Source organism: Sus scrofa, chromosome 9 (genome assembly GCF_054392235.1).
Source record: "Sus scrofa isolate SSC_HxYL_T2T_F1_AM1 chromosome 9, Sscrofa_HxYL_maternal_Yorkshire_Landrace_v2.0, whole genome shotgun sequence".
NCBI lineage: Eukaryota > Metazoa > Chordata > Mammalia > Artiodactyla > Suidae > Sus > Sus scrofa.
The window spans coordinates 125,597,396-125,620,163 of record NC_139391.1 but is presented as its reverse complement, the minus strand read 5'-3'; the positions used below and the strand labels follow the sequence as shown (position 1 = coordinate 125,620,163).

Here is a 22,768-nt window from a genome sequence, read left to right as displayed (position 1 = left end):
TCTGTATCACTAACATGTGGCACATAGTAGATACTTGATAAATTTAGAAATCAAGGCTAGCTCTAACTATAAAAAGTTCAGTCTAATACGGAACCAAAACATATTGCTATAAATTTCCTTTACTCAAAGAATCATGGAACATTAAGAGCTAAAAAAGACTCGAGAGTCTTCTCGTCTCCCCTTCCCATTTTACTGAAGAGAACACCAAGAGAGGGAGACGAACTCTCCCGTTAATCCCGTTACACGAATCAACCACGCAGCACAGATAACTTCCAAGATGAAGACTTACCGCTTAGGTTTGAAGACAACTTTCTGTCCTCCTTCAAGTATCAGTAAGGCTTTCAGTTGTGTCCCTTTATAACCCACATCGGCTTTAATGATTTTCTTGGTGGCCATAGCATGCATGATTGCTCCCAGCTCCGGTGTCTCTTCGGGGTACACTTCCCGGGGAACCACCCACTGGGCTGCAATCTCCCAGGGAGACTGCAAGGTGTGGTCCAGCTTGGGCACCAGCTCCACCCGCAAGCCAGCCATCATTCGGTGAAAGGCCCTCTGGTCCTCCCGGTTGGCAGCTGATGTATCTAAGTTGTCGATCAGGAAAACTTTGGTGAAGATAAAGATGACAAGGAGGATGGCTAACAGCACGACTCGCTGCTTGAGCTTCATGTTGACCTGTCCTCCTCCCCTGACCCACTCTCTCTCGCTTATCAAGGAGAGCAGGTGGTGCTGGTCAGCAAGGAGATTCCATGATTATACACTCTGGTCCATTTCTTCACTGAAGCGCCTCCCACAATTCCTGCAAGCCCAAGTATAAAGCACAGTTCAGTCAGAAATCCTGTCCTTCCACCCCTGAATCTTTTGCAAGCCTCAAATATATCACTCACCCTTTTAGCCTTGCTAAATAACCCTATGCCTGAGAAGACCCGATAATTTAAAATGAGGTCCAAGGAAGGACTGAAGAGGTAAGAACCAGGTATGATGAAAACTGAAAAGGAAATACTTCTATTTTAGTAGAGTGCAGAGCCATCTAGGAGCCAGCTAGATGGCTATCAACAATCTCAAAACAAGGAGAAAAAGCACAAAAAAGTAAAACACTAAGATAGGCGTAACTCCTTAACTTTCATTTTTACCTTTCAAAATCTATGAGGGACTTTTAAATATCCCAAGCCACCAGGATTTAGTAACTTTCCAGTTCTTATCTTCTCCAGATGTAAGTTTTATGACACATTACAAGACAGGAACTCCTAAAAACGCCAAAGAGGGGAGAGAGGAGAGTAATAACTTCCTCTCCAAACCCAAACACCCAGCAATCCTGGACAAATTGTATCTGCTGCTCACATATTTGAATACAACAAACACTCAGACACACACCTCTACTCGATCAGTCTTCCACTAATTATTTTTCAAAATTAAAATCCCTGTGAAATATGGAAAATCAAACCTGGATAAATTAAGTAAAGGAAAAACATATCCCTATGCCATCTGGCTATTAGTAGAACATGACCAGAAAACTAATGAAATCTGGTACTACAGCAACACTACTAAGTCTAGGTTGGTCAACCACATAACAAAGATATCGATGCCACAGACATAAAGATATGCTTTTTTTTTTTGTCTTTTTGCCTTTTCTGGGGATGCTCCCATAGCATATGGAGGTTCCCAGGCTAGGGGTCTAATAGGAGCTGTAGCTGCCTGCCTACGCCAGAGCCACAGCAACGCAGGATCCGAGCCGCGTCTGTAACCCACATCACAGCTCACGGCAATGGTGGATCCTTAACCCACTGAGCAAGGCCAGGGATCGAACCCACAACCTCATGGTTCCTAGCTGGATTCGTTAACCACTGAGCCACGATGGGAACTCCCAAGACATGCTGCTTCTTGTGTGGGGCCCACCACACTGTGGTGCAGTCTCAAGGTGAAATATGGCAAATGAAAGATTTCTGCAAAAGGGCCCAGACCATACAACTGTTTCATGTGCATGCTGCCAGGCTGCTTTCCACTCCACAGGGCCATTTAAAAACATGCACGGGCTTGCTCTGCTATATGCCTACAGGCAGTACAGGACTGGGCTGAGACAAAGATGATAAAAAGATAACAAGGTTTTGCTTCACTCTCCAATTCATTCAACAACTCAAACCATTAATTGAAGAAATAAAGCCAATACAAAAGATAGGGTGAACCATTCAGGCTGAGACATTTCCAACCAACCTGGGGACTGCTCCCTTAACAACGGCTGGAAACACAGCCAAAAACAGTCTACTAGAGCAACAGTGTATTCTAAGGGCTACAGCCAGCGAGAGCCGGCTCACATGCAGTTGATCCTTGGCGATTAACCATGCTTCCCATTCATTTTCATGAAGAAGGGAAACTGAGAGTCAAACTCAGATTCCAATTCTCTCCAGCCACCTGTGTTGTTGCATCAGCATCTCCCAGGGAGCACATAACACTATTACTTGAAATACAGGCAATTCAAGTGCATCCAAAATGTAATCGTGATGGTTATCAAATTTGGTGTGAAAGTCAGTAAAACAGTTTCCTGTGATTACTGACAGCAGCATGCTAGGAGAGCAGATGTCAGAGATTTTTTTGCTAGTTCCAACACGACCTAAACCACACAACTTTAATTATTTGTTCCATAGTACACATCTCTAGCTGCAGCGCTAAAAGGTAACACGGAAAACTCACTGCGTCAGCACTCCTTTCCTCCAGCACCTCCAGCTCCAACTCGCTCCAGCTGAGGTGTGTTTCTGGCACAAAGGGGTCAGCTGAACAGCCTTCAGGATGAAAGGCTGGTTAACCTGGGAACGTCTAATGATGCTGCTCATTTCACTGAGAATGAAGAAATTCCTCCCTCATGCCATATAAGCATATCATATCTAAACATTCAGCACAAAGGTTAGGTACAGTGAGAGCTTTTTTTTTTTTTTTTTTTTTTTTTTTTTTTTTTTTTTTTTAAATCACCAATGCACTAGGAAGTTCTAGCAGCTCCCAAAATTCAGACAAAGCAAACTGAGTTTGGGTGCTTTCAGAGTTGTGAAATTTCATCACCTTTTGACGGGCCTCCGAAGAACACATTCATCAGTGCAGGGCTGCAAATAATTCATCTGCTCAACTTAGGACAGACATTTCTATCAAGTGAACAGAAGAGTTCAACTGTGATATCACTATTTACCCGCAAAGATTAAGAACAGGCTGAACAAGTTTTCGTGTTTGGGATTAGTCACCACGTCCTGGTAGAACGAGACTGCCATGTGGCACTGTTCTCCACAGCCACCTAACTTTCACTCTAACTTGCAAGGGCCATCTCCAAAGCCATTGGCGGCCCCTCCCTACACTCTCCAGTAACCTCTTGAGACTGGCACTTAACTCCATTCTACCTTGTCCAGCATCTTCTTGTATAGGGGTCTTAATTCCCCTCTGAGAATCCTGGCTCCTTCGTGATCTCAACTATCTCGACACTGTCTACACGGTACCTAGCAGTAGTGAGGGCAGATGCCTTATGCATCCACACGGAATGACCTACTACAAACAAGCCTTTGCCTCAGGACTCTGGGGTTCATCTCCTTCTGTATGCAGGATCAAATAAGTATATATCACCCGGCACCTTAATGATGGCTATCCTTTTTGGGGCAACCTACTCCTCTATCAACACTCTACTCTTCTTTTTTCTGTTTGTTTGTTTTTTGTCTTTTTGTCTTTTCTAGGGCTGCTCCCACAGCATATGGAGGTTCCCAGGCTAGGGGTCCAATTGGAGCTGCAGCTGCCGGCCTACGCCACAGCCACAGCAACTCGGGATCCGAGCCTCGTCTCTGACCTACACCACAGCTCACGGCAACGCTGGATCCTTAAGCCACTAAGCGAGGCCTGGGATCAAACCCACAACCTCATGGTTCCTAGTCGGATTCATTAACTACTGAGCCACAATGGGAATCCCCACAGTCTACTCCTCTATCAACGCTCTACTCCATTTAGGTAGCAGTTTAAGAGTGTAGTGTCTTTTTCTGAGTAAATATTGACAGTTCAGAAAGAGGCTTCCCTTTAGCTGGAAAGCTGCTCCTATTTCGGCCCTCAGGGCAAACACAAAAGACATTTAAGAAGTCAACAATGTAGAAGTCTTAGTGGAATTTCTACAAAAAGTCTGAGTTCGCAAGACTCCTACTAGAGAAAAACGTATTAATGTGTGATACAGTAGAACTGCATCCTTTAACCGCGGTAATCTCTTTTACTCTTTACAATGACCCCCTTCTCTCAGGTATGCTGCAGAGGGAAGGGTACCCAAGACAGAGCTTTTTTCCTTATTTGAGCAGCAGTACACTATACACTCCGTAAACTGGGTTTCTAAGGGGATCCCGCCTTTCAGGTACTTAGGAAATGAAAGAAAGATCACCGAGTACATCCCAAACTATTCTTGAAAACTTCTCTTGCATTCCCAGGAGTCTGCCTGTTTTATTTCATTTATTTCTCATGTCCTTCTTAAATGCCTCCAGTGGTGTAACACTGTCTAGCTGTATTATGGTCATTTATTTTAATGTTTATGTTATGTAGAAAAGAACCTACCTCAAAGAAGACATAGATTCAAGGTAATAACATAACTCAAAAAATGTTAAATATTAAAAAAGGCAGGGCAAATGGCAGCCTTCACACTAAAAGCTGGCATAAACTCCCAGACTGGAGTTCTGGAAGGTAGAACTTTATAAGGAATTTTCCTACTGAACCCTGGTTTCACTTTCAGCTCCCTCAGCTAAATGAGGCTTGCGATGGAAGCTAATATTTCATCATTCAGACACACACACACACACAAACTTCTACACGTTTGGTGAGTATTCTACAGGGATAAACATGACCACAAATTGTTTTGGGAGAAGAGATATAGGTTCTACCAAAAAAAGAAGTCTTAACAAGAAGGCCTCTGTTCAACAATCTGGCTGATGTCTAGAGGAACATACACAGAAATACACATCAGTGCAAAGGTCTCAAAGTCACTGTGTGGTAACATTCAACGTATGTGGCCGCCAAGGAACATGAGAAGACCTGGCCCTAACACTTACTACCTTACCAGGGGCTCCCACAGGCTACCAGTGAGGTTCCAAGCCTCATTAGTAGCAGTGCCACCTTGACTCTCTCCCTCTGATCAAGTGACAACCTCACATGACTTGAGGTCACAGAGAAGAAATCCCAAGCTTTGCTCATTGCAACTCAAAGTGAAGTACCTATCCCTTTTTTGTGTTTCCAATTTAATGGTCAAATCAAGTTCTTACCAATGAAGGGAATGTAACATGCCTTGTGAGTGTTAGGTACCCGGAGGAAAACATTCTGTATGTACATTTCATGCAGAGGGCTGTTAACAAGGGAGATGGTGAAAGCGGCAGGCTTTATTATAGAACTAGCATATGATCCTAGTTCTCATGCAGTCGCCTTGCCCTCAATCCCAAGTAGAAATTACAAGGACACTTTCACAAACTTCTTCTTTGGTAATTGTCAGTTTCAGCGAACCTCTGAAGGTTTGGTGAGTATAAGAGGTAAGACCTGAATTTAATTAGGAGTTTTTGGTTGACTGTCTACAAAGATACAGACACCAACAATTCCTCCCAATGGGAAGTGGAATCTATTTTTCCTTCCCTTGAATCTGGGCTGGCTTTGTAACTTGCTTTGATCAACAAAACGTTCTGGAAGTGGTTGCGTGCCGGGTACCTTGAGAGACCTAGCAGCTTCCATTTGGGACCAAGCCACTAGGAGAAGCAGATCAGACCAGACCACTGGCCAGCTCCTAGTTATTCTGGCCACCCCAGCTGAGTGCCAGGCACAGACATGAAGCCGTTAAGGGCACTCCAGTTCCAGCTGAGGTCCCAGGTAAATACAGCCACCCATGCGATCCCAGCCTAGACGATGTGGGCAGAGGAACCAATCAGCTGGGCCCAGCTGACTGACATAATTATAAGAAATAACATGTAGTCTTAAGATATTATGTTTGGGGTTAATTTGTAAAATCCAACATTCTCACATCTATTCTATCAATATCAAATACTTGGGCGACATTAAATTTAACCATTAAATATACCTATTGGATTATAAATAATTAAGGTCCCTTAAAGGTAACATAAGAAAAAACAGAATCTCAAAGGGGTCCTTTATTAAAGTCCATTTACATACTTTAGAGCAACCGAGGCTAACCTCACACACTCATACAACTACACACACCCAGTTTATAAAGCCTAACCTTTATACTTCAGCCAAAGCATAAATTAATAACAAAAATTAGGAGTTCCTGTCGTGGCTCAGTGGTTAATGAATCCGACTAGGAACCATGAGGTTTCGGGTTCGATCCCTCACCTTGCTCAGTGGGTTAAGGATCTGGCATTGCCATGAGCTGTGGTGTAGGTCACAGACGTGGCTTGGATCTGGTGTTGCTGTGGCTGTGGTACAGGCCGGCAGCTACAGCTCTGATTAGACCCCTAGCCTGGGAACCTCCATATGCTACAGGAGCGGCCCTAGAAAAGGCAAAGAGACAAAAAAAAAAAGCAAAAATTACAACACTTTGATACAAAAAAAAAAAAAAAAATTAAAAACACACACACTTTCACCCTACAGTAAGTCTGCCTTCTGTTTTAATTGGCAGTGACATAAGAGCACTGGGCTACATTATTCATAGCTGCCCCCTAGAAACAAACAGTCTCTCCTGATGGTTGGTGACAATTATTTTAAGTAAAACAAAGAACATTCAGAAATCTTTCCACTTAACACCATGTGCTTCTAGCCAGGAAGCCAAAACCTACAATACCAAATGGCACTGGCCTCAAGTGTTCACGACCTAAGTCCCTGTCATCCCCTCAACCAGCCCACTCCTGCTCTGCCGCCGCTTCCCACCACAACGGCATATTGTCTTTCACCTTCAATTAAAATAAAAATGCCAAACAGTATCATTCATCAGTATTTACACACAATTTCCCTTTCCCTGCTAATTCTCCACTTCAGAAATAGCTTCTTGACTCCCCTTCTTTCTAAACATAAACTCTTCTGGAACAGAAGGTTAAGAATGTGTGCTCTGGATTCAGAATACCTGGGCCTAAACACCCGCTCACCTCGCTGGGCCTCAGTTTCCTCATGTGAAAAATGAAATAAGAACACTCTCACCAGGGAGTTCCCGTCGTGGCGCAGTGGTTAACGAATCCGACTAGGAACCATGAGGTTGCGGGTTCGGTCCCTGCCCTTGCTCAGTGGGTTAACGATCCGGCGTTGCCGTGAGCTGTGGTGTAGGTTGCAGACGAGGCTCGGATCCCTCGTTGCTGTGGCTCTGGCGTAGGCCGGTGGCTACAGCTCCGATTCAACCCCTGGCCTGGGAACCTCCATATGCCGCGGGAGCGGCCCAAGAAATAGCAACAACAACAACAACAAAAGACAAAAACAAAACAAAACAAAAAAAAAACACTCTCACCAAACTCATGGACCTGTTAAAAACGAAAGGTATCACCACGTGTGCTAAAATGAGTGCTTGGATAACTCACAGTAATTGCTTGTTGCTCACTAATTCCATACCAAGAAGCCAAAGATGACTTCCTGAGGAGAAAGAATGACACAGAAAATAACCCTCATTGGTTATGCTGTCTCCTGGGGACCGGATAAACATGTTGCCTTACTGAGTTCTAGTATAGTAGTCTTATGTGCCTGAACCAAATCCTTTCCTAAAGTTGAGGAGTACCTAAGACGGTAAGCAAGTAGGCATCTCCAGAGTGGGTACCACGTGACGCAGAAGACTGGGAGGCTGTGTCACTGACGTGGCCAGTCTGTTTCTCTTTGCTGTGAAGTTTAATTCTACCATATTCAAAGCAAGTGAAACAGATGGAAAGCATGAACTTTTTCTATTTCACGAAGACGGCTGAAGAGAATGCCCTTCACAATATTCTTCAGTTTGGAAAATCAAACCTGTGTTTTAAAGATGGCAGGTTTGCATGTTCTAAAGCTTTTTTTTTTTTTTTTTGGTCTTTTTTTCTTTTTCTAGGGCCACTTCCATGGCATATGGAGGTTCCCAGGCTGGGAGTCTAATCAGAGCTGTAGCCACCCGCCTATGCCAGAGCCACAGCAATGCGGGATCTGAGCCGCATCTGCAACCTACACCACAGCTCACAGCAACGCCGGATCCTTAATCCACTGAGCAAGGGCAGAGATCGAACCCACAACCTCATGGTTCCTAGTTGGATTCGTTAACCACTGCGCCATGACAGGAACTCCTCCTAAAGCTCTTAAGATAAGCCTTGGAGTAACTTAAGTTACAGGCACAGAAAATCAAATTTCCACATAGTCCAAACTGGTTCAAGTGTTATATCTGCCTTACTGTTTTCACTTCCATTTACTCACATATGTAAGCTTATACAATATTAAATCCCCCAAGTTCCCTGTGAAAGAAGCCCACCAAAGCGATCACGAGGCATTAATGAAGCATTAAGGCAGCCTTTCTTCCTGGGTGTGAGGGTAAAAATGAAACAGGCAATTAAAAGTGTTTGTTCCCTCTCTGAAAAAAATTCAATTCCTGCAACCTGCCCCATTTAAACCTTGATTTAGGGCAAGCCTCTAACACTCTTCCTTGAAAGATGAAGAGAAAAAAATCTTTAGCTCATACTGCTCGTGAGATTTGTTCTAAAAAAGCATCAGAAGCAGTGTTCACCGATCTAGAAACTCTGAGGAAATGCTCGAGAATTTGCATTCTGTTTCCAATGGGCCGGGTATAATGCACCTTCTGACGTTCCAGGTACTTCACTGCTCAATTAACAGTATCGAACAACCATTTAAGGCTATGTTACAGAATGTAATTACGATGTGGTATAGAAATACGGAATTTTGAATATGACATTTTCTTCAGATTTTCATAGATTTCCCATCTTTACTGTTCAGTTCACTACAGTTCTTGAAAAGGTATATGAGCTTTATTCAACAGTAACACCTCACACTCTTAACCTTGTGTTCTAGGGTAATCGGGCTGACAGGCCACGGATCACTTTAGAAACAGAACCCCTGGCAAGTCTGTGCTGAATTACAACTGAGTGGCTCCAGGCATGATCCCTTTGTGACACAGGAATATCAAGACACGCGCACACATACAGACACACATGTATTTTTTGGCATGCCTGCTTCCTCTACTCTATTGTGAGTTTCTCTTTGCACTTCCAAAGAAGCTGGCACAGAACAGGGCACGTGAGAAGTACTCAATAAATGCTTATTGACTAGAAGAGCAAGGAAGAGAGACCTCTATGACTATAAGAATTTCTTCAGCTCTTTGGTTTAAAGATGGCCTTTTTTTTTTTTTTTTTTTTTTAACAGACACAGGGAAACTAAGACCTGTAATGAATTCAGATATAGAGTAAAAACGCTGAAATATCCAACTTTATACACTCCGTTTTTCATTACTGCCTCGGCATACCTTGCTTTCACCTCTTAAGGCAACCGCTATTGCCACACTGGCATCTGGCACTGGTTGGGACTGGGAGTAAAGATGATGTGGAAATGCTAAGAGGAAGACTGGAGATAGTCCAAGACATTGCCTGAGAATGGTACGAGACAGGGCTGGAACCAGATCTTCAAGAATTACTGGCAATGCTCTCTGAAAGGAGAACCTCCACGGGTATCTCCATAGCATCTTCTTTTTCCCACAGAGAGAACTATAGGGACCTAAATGCATGGATACAGAGGGCAAGTTCACTATCTAAACCAAGGAAAAGAAACAACAAATGAACAGAAGGTCTTTGGGCAGCCAAAATCATCATCTCCAAGTTCATCCACTCACAAAGAAGATCCAGGCAGACCCTCTCTAAGCCTATTCAGCTGTTTTGCTTTCAATTTCAGGAAGCAGAGTTCTGTGGGATGCGACTCCATGGGAGGTCAGATGCTGCAAAAATTTAAAAGAGGGCAGCAGGGACACGAACACCAGCAAAAGCACAGCTTTTCCACCGCGGAAAGAAACAGATTAACTAATGAAAGCAAATTCAAGACTCCAAAGAGCAGAGGGGCAAACCACTGCCATATTCCAGTCAGCTCAAAGCCCTTCAGGGTTAGTCTGCCATCGTAGCCTTCAGTCAATAAAGGTTAAACTGTATTGTTTAAAAAACAAAACATACGCAACTGTGCAAATACATTGGAAAATTTTTTTCCAAAAAAAGTGTAGCTAAAATAAGAATTTGGGGGGAGTTCCCGTTGTGGCTCAGCAGATTACAAACCTGACTAGTAACCATGAGGATGCGGGTTTGATCCCTGGCCTCTTGCTCGGTGGGGTTAAAGATCCAGCGTTGCCAGGAGCTGTGGTGTAGGTCATAGATGATGGCTCAGATCTAGTGATGCTGTGGCGTAGGCTGGTAGCTGCAGCTGATTCGATCCCTAGCCTGGGAACTTCCATATGCTTCAGGTGTGGCCCTAAAAAATAAATAAGTAAATAAATAAATAAAGGGATTTTTGCACATATCTTTATTTCCTCACTACTCTACACCTAAAGCAGAAAGTCAGGAATTAAGAGCATGGAACGATCAAACGTCCCTGCCCCAACCTGTACTTGGTTCTGCTTCATATTCATAGTATCATATTCCTTGAGCTCCTTTTAAAAAATGTACCCAAATTAACACCTTTCCCTCCAAAGGGGAGTTACCTTGCCAGAAAGTACAGACTTCCAAACACACACCCAACAAAACTCAGTTTCTCTTTTCTGCATCTGCCTTCATCTCTTACCTCATACAGCGGAGAGAGATGCTCCCCCCGGCCCAGGCTCACTAGATCCAGAGCTAGGCCTTCCTTCTACCCATTTTGGTTAAGAATGACAACATCCCAAGTGAGAGCTCTGTATTATATTCTCCCTCGGATGGCTCTAGCAGTCACATTGACATTACAGATTGGCTGAAAGCTAGTTTCCGTTGCAAAGGAAGGTTTTCCTTCTGTTCTGTATCCCAGCTCTGTGCTAATGAATTCATTAGTTCTTGAAGGTTAGAGAGGCACTCAAGGAAGAGAAAGAGGGAGAGGTAGTCAGGTGGGGTGTGAGGACTTGCTGGAGAAGCACTCAGGGAGGGATAACTCACTTCTCCCACCCCCAACAGGAAGGACCAGGAGATGGACAGTCAGGATCCAGGATACTGGCGTGGCCAATACTAGGAGCTCCAGTACCCCAATATGAAGGACCAGAAGATGGACAGTCAGGATCCAGGACACTGGCATGGCCAACACCAAGAGCTCCAGTTCTACTGGTGCAAAAATATTGTCTACCAATCCAACTGCTCAGTGAGCCTAGCCAGGGAAGGCTGCAGGAGCAAGTCTGTGAAGCTGCACCTGAGTGGAGGACCACACGCTGATCCCAGGCTGCAGGTGGCTAGACCACCACACAGTCACACCATCAGATTTCAAAGCAGCTCCATCAAGTAACATGCTTTACAGACAGATACCCATCTCAAGGGAACTATTTTCAACAGGACTCTTACACACGCTTTCTTGGCTTTTTTCTTTTTCCTATAAGGAGGGACACAAACAAATTTAATATCTGCACTATAACATTTCCTCCTCTCTCATACTGTTTTCCATTCATTCATTCAACCACCAAATATTTCTTGGACACCTACTACGCACTGTGCCTACAGTGCAAAAAGAAAAGGACATCAATCATCGGCACTACAACAACAAAACTGTTGTGCTTCATTCCACTTGTGCTCCCCACCCCAAAACCACCTGCCACTTAGTCCCAGAGTGGACCTCAGCTTCAGAAGAAAGTCTTCCTTTTACTGTTTGCAAAGAGGGCCATAGAATACAAAGAGCAGCCTACTGCTTCTATTCTAGGACGAGAGCAATCACCAAGAGGCAACCACTGAGGTTGCTATTTTTAAAAGTTATCAATTCAAGAGCTGAAGTATCTGGCTTCAGGGTCTGTACCATTGAAATGATGGTCACACAAAGTGAAGGAAGCTGAAGCCTGCCCTGCAAGTAAAGGAGAAGGGAAGTTTCACTTAGAAACTCAAAATTCAGAAAAGATAAAAAGCAGATGCTTTAACGCGGCGTGAAAGAGTTGAAGTCTACAGATGGACATCAAGAGAATGGACTAAAGGTCAAGGAATTATCAACTCAATGTAAAATAACTCCATGCCATAAAGGATTAGATGACAGAAATTACTTTCCCTATTTCAAAGCACTCAGGGCATGTGTTCTCCAATTTTCTTTCCTTAACCAAATCATAGCTATTTTCCTACTAGTGCCAGAGAAACAAACAGAACAAATCGCTGTCACATTATACCCATCGTATTGAAGAAATGCTGTGAGCTCTAACATTTCCTGATCGTCTTTTACCTCCATTCATTTTTATCACTGCGCTTTACTGTAAGTGAAGGTGAGAGTCTGAATTGCTTGCTTGTGTTTCTTTATTCTCTTTTGACAAGCACTTTCAAAGGGGAAAGGACTTCTTGTTGATTGATGCTACTATCTGGTTCTAAAGGCCAAAGTTCAACATCTTCACAAATTTCAGAAGTTATTAATTTAACACAAAACATTATTTTCTTTCTGGCCACATCCATGATATGCAGAGGTTCCTGGACCAGGGATTGAACCTGTGCCACAGCAGTGAGTGGAGCCACAGCAGTGACAATGCCAGATCCTTAAAAGGCTAGGCCACCAGGGAACTACAGGTTAATTTTAAATCCACCTTAGACTGACTCTAAGTCTAGGCAAATAATTTAGCATTTTTAATATCTGTTTCTCAGAGACATGTCTTCTTTTTTAGTTTTTTTGGGGGTCTGCACTTGCAGCACATGGAAGTTACCAGGCTAAGGACTGAATCAGAGCTGTGGCTTCCAGCCCACACCGCAGCCACAGCAAGGCAGGTTCCCAGCTGCATCTGTGACCTACACTGGAGCCTGGGGAACGCCTGATCCTTAACCCACTGAGCGGGGCCTGGGATTGAACCCTCATCTTCATGGATACTAGTTGGGTTCGTTTCTGTTGAGCCACGATGGGAACTCCTCTCAGGGATATGTCTTGATGATAAATAACAGTATATGTGAAAGCACTCTGAGGCTTAGTTCAAAGCTCCTATATAAACTTAAGCCCTGTAATACATAAGCACCCTAAGGTCTCTGGACCAATTTAAAATAATCGATCCCAATGAAAGGTATGCATTTTACAACACAAGGAGAACACGAATACTTAGCAAACAGTAATCACAGTCACAGTTTACAGTTATAAAGTCCTACAATTTAAAAACGAAAAGATCCCACATTTTTGTTCTTTTCAAAGTGCGAAATCACACCTGCAGAGGGAAAGTGGCTGGTGATGATTTGATACTTGACCCCAGATTCAACTCGCTGTACCAAGCGTCTCATTTCCCTGATTATAAACTAGCCCTATAAATGATACTATGGTCATTTAAAGGACTAACAATTCCCTAACGACCAATCATGCCTTGTCCCCTTCACTTTCCCTCCAACGTCCTTCTACCCTTTCTCTTCCTACCGGTTGACTTGTAGGTAACAGAAACCTGATGAGAATGAAACTCTTTATCAGTTTCCACAATCAAGGACGCAACTTGACAACTGCCTCACGCTCATCGTTGATGGCAACGTTTCGGTTCGCTTTCAATCGCCGGGCCAGCGAACCCGGAAATGAAATCTCAAGCGCAACCCACTTCGGACGGCCGTATCGTTTCCTTAAGTTGTGCCGGACTGCGAGCACGGGATACGCGACCCCGAGGAGACCCGGACCCCTAGGCACCGTTACCCCGCCTCCCGCCTCCGGCCTGGAGGTAACTCGCGCTTTTCGGCCACGAGGTGGGCCCGCGATCCCCTCTGCGCTGCTGCAGCGGGCACTCGGCGGGACACGAGGGCGGCACCGTGGGCCAGTCACCTCTGGGGACCGAGTCGGGGCGCAAGGGTGGGTCATTAAACAGACCCTGGGCAGCACGAGGCGCCTCCAGGTAAGGCCCGCGCCTCCGGCGGGCCGAAGAGACGGCGGCCTCGACCGAGTCACTTCGGCCGCGACGGCCCCGCATGAGCCCGCTCGGGGCCAGCGAGGCACCGTGCGCGGCCCGGGCCAGTCTCCGAGGCAGCGGCCGCTCCGGGACCTCTCAGGGCACCGGCGCCCAGCCCCTCAGGGAGGCGCCCCGCCCCCAGGCAGCCCCCGCCCGGCGCGCGGCACGCACCGCGCCCCGCCCGGGGGCCGGCCCGCACTTTCCCGCCCGCCGCGCCGCGCCGCGCCGGGGACTGGGGTCGCGCGCCCTCCCCCGCCCCCACACTGCTCACCTGCCGGGCCCTAGGCTCGCTCCATGGCCACCCTCGCGGTGCGGTGCGGCGCGGCCTCGGCCGCCCCCGCCGCCTCCGGGGAGGGGCAGCCCCACGCCGCGCTCACCGCCCCCAGCCGCCGCCACTGCGGCTCCCGCCTACCCCCAGCCCGGCCATTCCCTGGCCACCTCTCCCCGCGCGGAGCCGGCGGTCCCACACCCACCCCCCGCCTCCGCGGCTCGCGACTGTTGGTACCGTCCTAGCGTAACGCCTTCCCCGCGGCCAATCCAAGGGCTCCTTCCGCGAGGCCCCACCCCCACCCTCGGTGGGCGGGCCTACCGGACACGCTTCGGACCGCCCCCCTTTAACCCGTGGCGTCCCTGGCTGGCCCCGCTTAACTCTCTCCACGCCAGTACACGCCTCTCCGGCTTCTCCCTGCCGCCCCACCCCGCTTACATAAACTGGCCTCTCACTTCTCTCTAGCCTTTGCTTTTTCGATTCGGGTAGGCAGCCAGGATGCGGGACTGGAAGTAGTTGTCCCTTAGGTTAAGTTCTATTTGTGAGAAGCAATTTCCCTACTCCTTTTACCCTTTTCATTTGCCTCCACTTCTGCGTGTGCAAATCGCTCTTCCTTCGGATCCGAGAGCAAAGCTCCCTGCTACCTTTTGTAGCATTTAACAAAAATGTGACTCGTTTGCTGTAATAGTTTCTTAACGTCTATCTCTTGCAATGGACTCTAAGCCCCATGAGGGCAGGGCGATCGTGTCTGGGTCTCCAATGCCTGACACTCAGTAGACTCCCTATAAATCATTTGAATATAAGATTCTCCTTTCCCTTAAAGTGTCTGCTTTCCACTGACTCCATACAGTCCATCCGCTATATAGCATATCCATTCATTTATTCATCATATGCTAAGCGGGGACCCAGTGTACCCGTCCCTGAAATGTTATAATGCACAGTGATCCATGTGATGAGATGTGTGGTGGGAGAGACTGGGCTGAAACTTTTTTCAGGCTCCATACTTCATTTGAGAAGCAAAGCATAGTGGAAAGAACTCCTCCTTAAATTAGGAAATGTGTGGGGAAAGTACTCACAAATTATTTTAGTGTTAGTTATTATTCATGTGTGTTATTGAGCACTTACTCTCAGGAGATCCTAGAGAAATAATTGGGCTTGATAACTGCCGCAGCCCCTTTGCAGAAGACATTACATCACTGCAAGGAGTATATGGTCAGAAGGAGTTGTATCAGCCTTTTACTGGATGTATTTGAAAATGCTTAGAGGTTGTTATCTGATCATGGAACACGCAATTCGTGGGGAAATGAGCTGGATGATAATGAGAGTCTACCTTATGTCTCTACACAGGAACATTGGTCTGCCTGCAGTTGCTAATCCTCCTGAACCTTGCTCATTACCCCGGGAGATCAGAAAGCAAAGGGCAAATGAGGAGTTCCTGCTGTGGTGCAGCAGGTTAAAGACCCAGCATTGTCTCTTTGGCAGTGTGGGTTTAAGCCCTGGCCTGGCACGGTGGGTTAAGGATCCAGCATTGCCACAGCTGTGGTGTAGGTTGCAGCTATGGCTCGGATTCAGTCCCTGGCCTGGGAATTTCCATATGTGTGAGTGTGGCCAAAAAAAAAAAAAAAAAAAGGGTGGAGTGGGGTGGGGGGCAAATCAACATTTCCTCTAAGACATCTTACCCCCAAAGGACTCTCCTTTCTTACCTGTAACTCTGATAAAGGCAGTGAGCGAGGGCTGTCTAATGCACTGCTCAGGAGAAGGCAGGTCAGTGCATCCTGCAGCTGTAGTTTCATGGTGATGCGCCCTGCCCCCATCTTTACAGATATTCAGAGAGAGGGGTTCCCGGCCTCTCTAGGCAACCCACTGCAGTACTTAATTTCACATCCTTCGAGTCCTTCCATCAATCCCACGTGCTGAGAACAGACACAGTTTCTCTTTTTGTTCTCGGAGAGTCATGGGTTTGGGGCCTCTGTGTCCACGGCTTTCAGAGAGCAAAAGTGCGCTGCCCCCCCCCCGCCCCGTTTTCTTTCCGCTAGACCACGTTATGCAGGCTGTTTGCATGTGTTTGCACAGCCCTAGCACCGTGCCTGTCACTCCACTGTATGAGTTTCTGTGCCCTCCTCCTGTGAGGGGCCTTATTTCTCAACCAATCAACAGTCAATATACTCTAGGTACCGTGGGAGATGCAATGATTTAAGAAGGGGACTCTGCCTTCAAAGAGCTTACATGCCTAGCACATAGGAAAGAGGTGCAAGGACTATGGGGAACTTAAATTATGCAGCATAGACTATGTGATCACTGAAAGAATCAAGGTCCAGGAAGATAGTGTGGAAGGGAGGACCGAGGTGAGCAAAGTACAGGTGGCTAAAGAGAAGGAGAGTAGGTGTTCCCGTTGTGGCTCAGCAGTAAGGAACCTGACTAATATCCACGAGGATGCAGGTTCGATCCCTGGCCTCGCTCGGTGGGTGAAGGATCCGGTGTTGCTGTGTTGCTGTGGCTGTGGTGTAGGCTGGCAGCTCCATTTTGATTCCCAGCTGGGAACTTCCATATGCTGCATGTGCGGTTCTAAAAAGCATAAAAAAAAAAAAAAAAGAGGGAGAAAGACAGAAAGTATGAAGTTAGGCGGTGTTATATGAATTTAAAGACAAACATCCTCAGAAAATGATTCACTGTGGGAGAATTGTTCGTTCCTTTTCCCCTCCTAGCCTCCCTTTTCCCTTTCTCCCTCCCTCCTTCCTTCAACGAGTATCTACCAAGTGCCACACACTGAGCTAGACCTCGGGCCCCACAAAGACGAAGAAGGCCTGGTCCTCACCCTTGAGAAGCGCACAGTCTTGTATTGAGACATAGGACGGCCAGAGGCCACACTGATTCGGTCTGCGCACTTTGCCAAGGCTTCTATGATGCTTCTTTCCCAACTCCTGGGATAGCTTGTGGTTCTAGGTGTCAGGTCTAATCTCCCCCTTTGCCTCTCTCTTCCCTGTCCCTAAACTTTTTTTTTTTCCTTTTCCTTTTTGCCATTTCTAGGGCTGCTCCCGCGGCACATGGAGGTTCCCCAGACTAGGGGTCTAATTGGAGCTGTAGCCACCGGCCTACGCCAGAGCCACAGCAACCCGGAATCCGAGCTGCATCTGCAACCTACACCAGAGCTCATGGCAACGCCAGATCCTTAACCCACTGAGCAAGGGCAGGGATCGAACCCGCAACCTCATGGTTCCTAGTCGGATTCGTCAACCACTGAGCACCACAGGAACTCCTAAACTGCAGGGCTTTTAAAGACACAGATGGACTTTATTTCATCGTTGTGTCCACCTGTGTCCTGCCTCAGTTAGGGTACGCGGGCCCCGTCCCTGATGAGTTGAAGTGCACTGAGTTGAAATCAGAGCAGGGATTTGCTTTTCCCCTCCAGCCAAGGGCAGTGCCCTTCCTGTGGGACCCCCACCTGCATAACTGTTACATCTTTCTCAGAGGCCCTTTGCTCAGGAAACTTCTCCTGACCTTTCTAATTGTGCGTGTTTTCCTGGGCAATTCTGCATCAAGAAAGTTGAAGGGACCCTGCAGGGGAGCTCATGCTGGTCCAAGGTGCTAGGAGCCTGGGAAGGGCTGGTGGGAGGATTAGAGGAGCACAAGCGGCCCTCCGTTCCCTGCTGGCTCTGGGGCAGGTTTTTTCCCTGCATGGGGCTCTCCGTGGACACTGCTTCTGCATCTCTTTCCCAACTGGGCAAACTCCTTTCTCTCATTTTTGCCCCGGGCTTGGTGGAGCCACTCCTAGCCTACTCTTGCTTATGGCATCGGGGTTTGCCCACTTAACCCTTCCCGCTGGTACCTCTGTCAATGCCATTTAAGTCTCAGGGACAGCATCTCTCTCTCTCTCTCTCACACACACACACACTCACTGCCACCGCCCCCCCAGCACCCAGCTTCTCTGCCAAGAGATTCAGAATGCATCTGCTCCAAGTGGTGGAAATCTTTCAGTTATTATTATTTTTTTTTACCCTAGTATGATGCTTTGGTTTTTAAAAGAGCAGCTTTATTGAGCTATAGCTTATATACCATAAAACTCACATTTTAAGGTCCACAACTCAATGGTTTTTTATTACATTTACAGAATTGAGCAACCATCACCATAATCTAATTTTAGAGCATTTTCATCACCCCCAAAGTAATATGTGCTATTTTCTCTTTTTGTATTTATTTAGTTTTTTTTTTTTAATCTGCTCATTAAAAGCAGAAAAAAGAAGACATCAAGGGGAAAGCGAAACTCCTGGAATTACTAAGGATGCAAAGGAGTTAACAGCTCACAAAGTGTGTATCATTTAACTGCCCTATAGATGGCTGAAATCATTTAATTAGCCAGGCCAAAATGCATGCTTTGTTGTGGTATATGCTCTCGAGTGCCCATCCATGGCTACGTCTTTGAACATTTTCCAGTTTGTTGTGCCTTTCTCTATTGTCAGAGGGCTCTTCACTAGGTTTGGCAGAGATAATACTGCAGATTCCAGATTGCTGATTCCCACAAGGCAGTCATTTTGTAATCTGTTTAGAATGGTACCATACGTACATAGGTATTTTGTACCCTTTTTTTTTTCTTGCCGTGATGGAAGCTCTTTCTTTTTTATTAACTCAATTTAGTGCATGAAGTAATTGCATTTATTACTGCATGAGGTAACTGCAGCCACATGGAAGCTCTGGGCTCCTCAAACTCAGCTCCCATCACCCACAGGTAATGTGCTAAGGAGTTAAGCTGAAGACTCTTTGAGCCTCTCTTATGACTGACCCGGGGATGTATTAAAGCTGTGGTTCTTAATCTGGCTGCACAAGAGCTTTAAAAATATCCTTGTGCCCGTCCCCAGCCTCAAAGATTTGAGTGCAATTGTCTTAGGGGGAGGTCCTAGCAAGGGTATTTTTAAAAAGCTCATGTGTCCCCATTTGCAACCCAGGCTGAGAACCACTGTTCTACTAGGGACTGAGCCAGGATCGTGTTAACAAGTTGAACCCTGAGAAATTGCCATCCTTGGGGGCCAAAACTAGTTTAGTATCGATGATACCATACGATTCGGTCTAACATGATAGATAATAGATTTTTATTCTTTCGGAAGGCATTCTACAGGAAACCACTCATTTCTTTATAAAGCCCTGTCCTAAGGGTGAGAGAGATGGGACAGGAAAGCCAATGACCTATTCTGTCAAGATTCTGTCCCCTGATGGACCACACCTGCTGCCTCTCCTCTTCTAGTGGAGCCTAAACATTCAGAAGCCTGAGGCTGCTGAGCAGGAAGGGAAATGAGAAGGGCAGACCAAGGGTGAAACCACCAGAGGTTTCAAGGGAACATGTGAGAATCTGAGTCCTTCCTTCAAACATCTTTACATTTAAGAATATACAGATCTATAATATCCAGGGCAGGCCGAATAAAACATGTGGATGAGGGAAATCAGGTGCCTGCAGTTTGTGACCCTGTCCTGTTCTGGGAACAGAGGGGTGGCCCAGGACAATGGAGGAAAAGATCCCATGAGCCAAGGGAGAAAGGAGCCAAGAGCTCACTGCCAAGCCTGGTGTGTCTTGAGGGACCATGTGGGAGAAACAGGGAAGCAAGACACCCTGGCAAGGGGGCCCCTCAGGGAAGGCAGTTGCAGGGGGCCCATCAGGGCTGTGTGCAGGTGTTTTCAAAGAGGTTAGCAAATCCCTGGCAAGACGGGGATAGCATTTCCTCCATGGCAATGCACAAGAAAAAGGGGGGGGGGGAACAGTTTAAGACAATGACAAGACAGCCTCTGACCCGTTTCTCTTGCGGTTTTCTGGTGTTTATTCACTATGGTGACCACTCACCCAAACCCTAGATGCATGGTCCTCTTCCCACCTCCAGTCAGTACCAAGTGCTGCCCACCCTGGCTCCTAAAGGCTCCTTGAGTCCAGCTCCTTCCCTCCAGCCTCCACCACTGCTCCCATTCAGGCTCCCTTTTCTGCCCCCTGGATTATGGCAATGATCCCTCTTCTGGCTTCGCTGTCTCCAGCCTTTCCACTTCCACCCCTTGCAATCCATTCTGGAACATGTATATAGAAAACTGTACCTGTAATGATCTTTCCAAAGGGAAATCTAAACCCCATGATACACCTGCTTATCACCCTTTAGTGACCCAAAGAATAGAGCCCAAGGTTCTCAGCAGAGCATACAAAACCTCCCAGGGCTGGGACCCACCTGCCCTTATGGCTTTCTCTGCCACACACTTTACATTCTGAAAATAGTGAACGGTGAGAAGCTCTCCTGCGTACCCCATGCTAGTTTGTGCCTATGTGTTCAAATTGTTCTCTGTCTGGAATTCCCTTCCCACCTTCCTCCAGCCTTACTCATCCTTTAAAATGTTATCTTTATGGAAAAGCTACGTATCCCATCTCTCAGCTCCCCTAGGTCTCGGCACATCCTTCTACCTTATAGTGATGTGAGATCTTTTTCTTTTTTGTCTTTTTTTTTTGGCCACATTCATGGCATGGAAGTTCCCAGCCAGGGATCGAACCTGTACCACAGCAGTGACCTGAGTCACGCCAGTGACCGTGCTGGCTCCTTAACCTGCTGAGCCACCAGCATGGGAACTCTGAGATCTTTAAAATATGAACATGTGCTATAAATTTCCCTCTATACTTTAAATACACCCTACAAGTTTTGGTACCTTATGCTTTGTTTTCATTTTCTAATATCCCTTGTGGTTAATTCTTTGATCCACTGGTTGTTTAGGAGTTGGTGGTTTAATTTCCACATATTTGCAAATTCCCTAAATTTCCTTCTGTTATTGATTTCTAATGTCATTCCATCGTGGTTATAAAACCTACTTTGTATGACTTTAGTCTTGTAAAATCTATTGAGGCCTGTGTTAGAGGCTAACACATGAGCGATCCTGGAATGCTATTACACCTGAGAAGACTGCATATTTTGTTTGTGTCAGTGGCATGTTCTATAGGTCTCTAAGTCTAGCTGGTTTATAGCGTTGTTTAAGTCTGCTATTTCCTTGTTGATATTCTGCATACGTGTTCTATCCATTACTGAAAGTGGGAGTGTATTAAAGTCACCAACTATTATTGTTGAATTGTCTCTTTTCCCTTCACTTCTGTCAGTTTCTGCTTCATGTATTTTGTGGCACCATTGTTAGGTGCCTATGTGTTTATAACAGTTACGACTTTTGGATAGACTGACCCTTTATCATTATAAAATTTCATTTTTTTGTTTCTAGCAAAATTTTTTAAAAGCCTGTTTTGTCTGATATTAGTAAAGCCATCCAAACTCTTTTTGGTTACACTTTGCATGGAATTTCTTTTTTCATTTTTTTCCTTTCAACCTAAAGTATATCTTTTTTTTTTTTTTTTTTGTCTTTTTGTCTTTCTAGGGTTGCTCCCACGGCATATGGAGGTTCCCAGGCTAGGGGTCTAATCGGAGCTGTAGCCACTCCAGAGCCACAGCAACGCAGGATCCGAGCTGCACCTGCGACTACACCACAGCTCACAGCAACGCCGGATCCTTAACCCACTGAGCAAGGCCAGGGATCGAACCCACAACCTCACAGTTCCTAGTCGGATTCGTTAACCACTGAGCCACGGCGGGAACTCCCCTAAAGTATATCTTTTGCACCTATGATATAGTTGGATTATGTTTTTTTTTAATCCATTCTACCAGTATCTGCTTTAAAACTTTTTTTTTATCAAAGTGTTGGTGATATACCCTGTTGTGCCAGTTTCTGCTGTACAGCAATTATCTGTCTTTTAATTGGAATGTTTAATCCAATTAATGTAACTACAGATAAGGTAGGATTTGTTTGTTATTTGCTATTTGTTATCTCTCTGTGTTACAACCTTTTCTTCCTTTCTTCCTCCATTAATGCCTTCTTTTGTGTGAAATCAGTATTTTCTAGTACATCATTTTAATTCCCTGGTTTCTTTTATTATCTATATCTTCAGTTATTTTCTTAGCGATTTCCCTGGTGATTGCAATTAACCTCTTAATGTATAACAGTGTCGTTCAAATGAATGTCCATTTTATTTTAACAGGACACAAAGCTTTGCTTCTATATAGCTTCCTCCCCTCTCCTCTCCTTTGTCATGTCGTGCTGCTATTGCCATGTAAATTAAATCTTTATGCATTGTGTGTCCATCCGTACAGATTTAGAATCATTTCTTTCCTCTCATTATATTGAAATCACCTGTTTCTCACACTGACTTAAAGCTCTTTGAGGGTGTGGACTGTCTTATTCATATTTGTATACGTAGAATCCGGTAGAGTGTCTAGTACACAGTAGTTGCTCAATACATATTTGTTGACTGAAAATAAAATGGATTGAACACTGAACTGGTAAACTGAGACTGCAGAATTTTTACATATCACTGAATAAAGATGCACAGGTAGTTGAACTAACGTCACATCATTATTAATTGTGGTGCTTGTATAACTAGTAAAGTCAGTTATTATTAAGTTATTCTCAGGCAGGTATGTCTGTTTAGTTCTAGGAAAGTATTGGTTATATATATAAAAAGCCATCTG

The 22,768-nt window shown here is 45.6% G+C and overlaps 1 protein-coding gene across 16 annotated transcripts in view; it reads right to left on the bottom strand.

Moving 5' to 3' along the window:
- Window positions 1-14,514, bottom strand: part of FAM20B (FAM20B glycosaminoglycan xylosylkinase) — a 45,950-nt gene extending 31,436 nt beyond the window's left edge. For 2 of the 16 annotated variants that reach the window (XM_084977780.1, XM_084977783.1), the window contains exons 1-3: window positions 2,686-3,607; window positions 1,131-1,244; window positions 290-796 (exon numbers count right to left, since the gene is read on the bottom strand). In XM_084977780.1, the coding sequence (XP_084833906.1) occupies window positions 290-666 (377 nt within the window). In that variant the 5' untranslated portion in view covers window positions 667-796; window positions 1,131-1,244; window positions 2,686-3,607. Of the gene's footprint in view, window positions 1-289; window positions 797-1,130; window positions 1,245-2,685; window positions 3,608-13,461; window positions 14,097-14,146; window positions 14,210-14,246 lie in introns of those variants that run through there. The other 14 variants (XM_021063731.2, XM_021063734.2, XM_013979902.3 and 11 more) reach the window with 9 other exon arrangements.
- Between the last annotated feature and the right edge of the window lie 8,254 nt (window positions 14,515-22,768).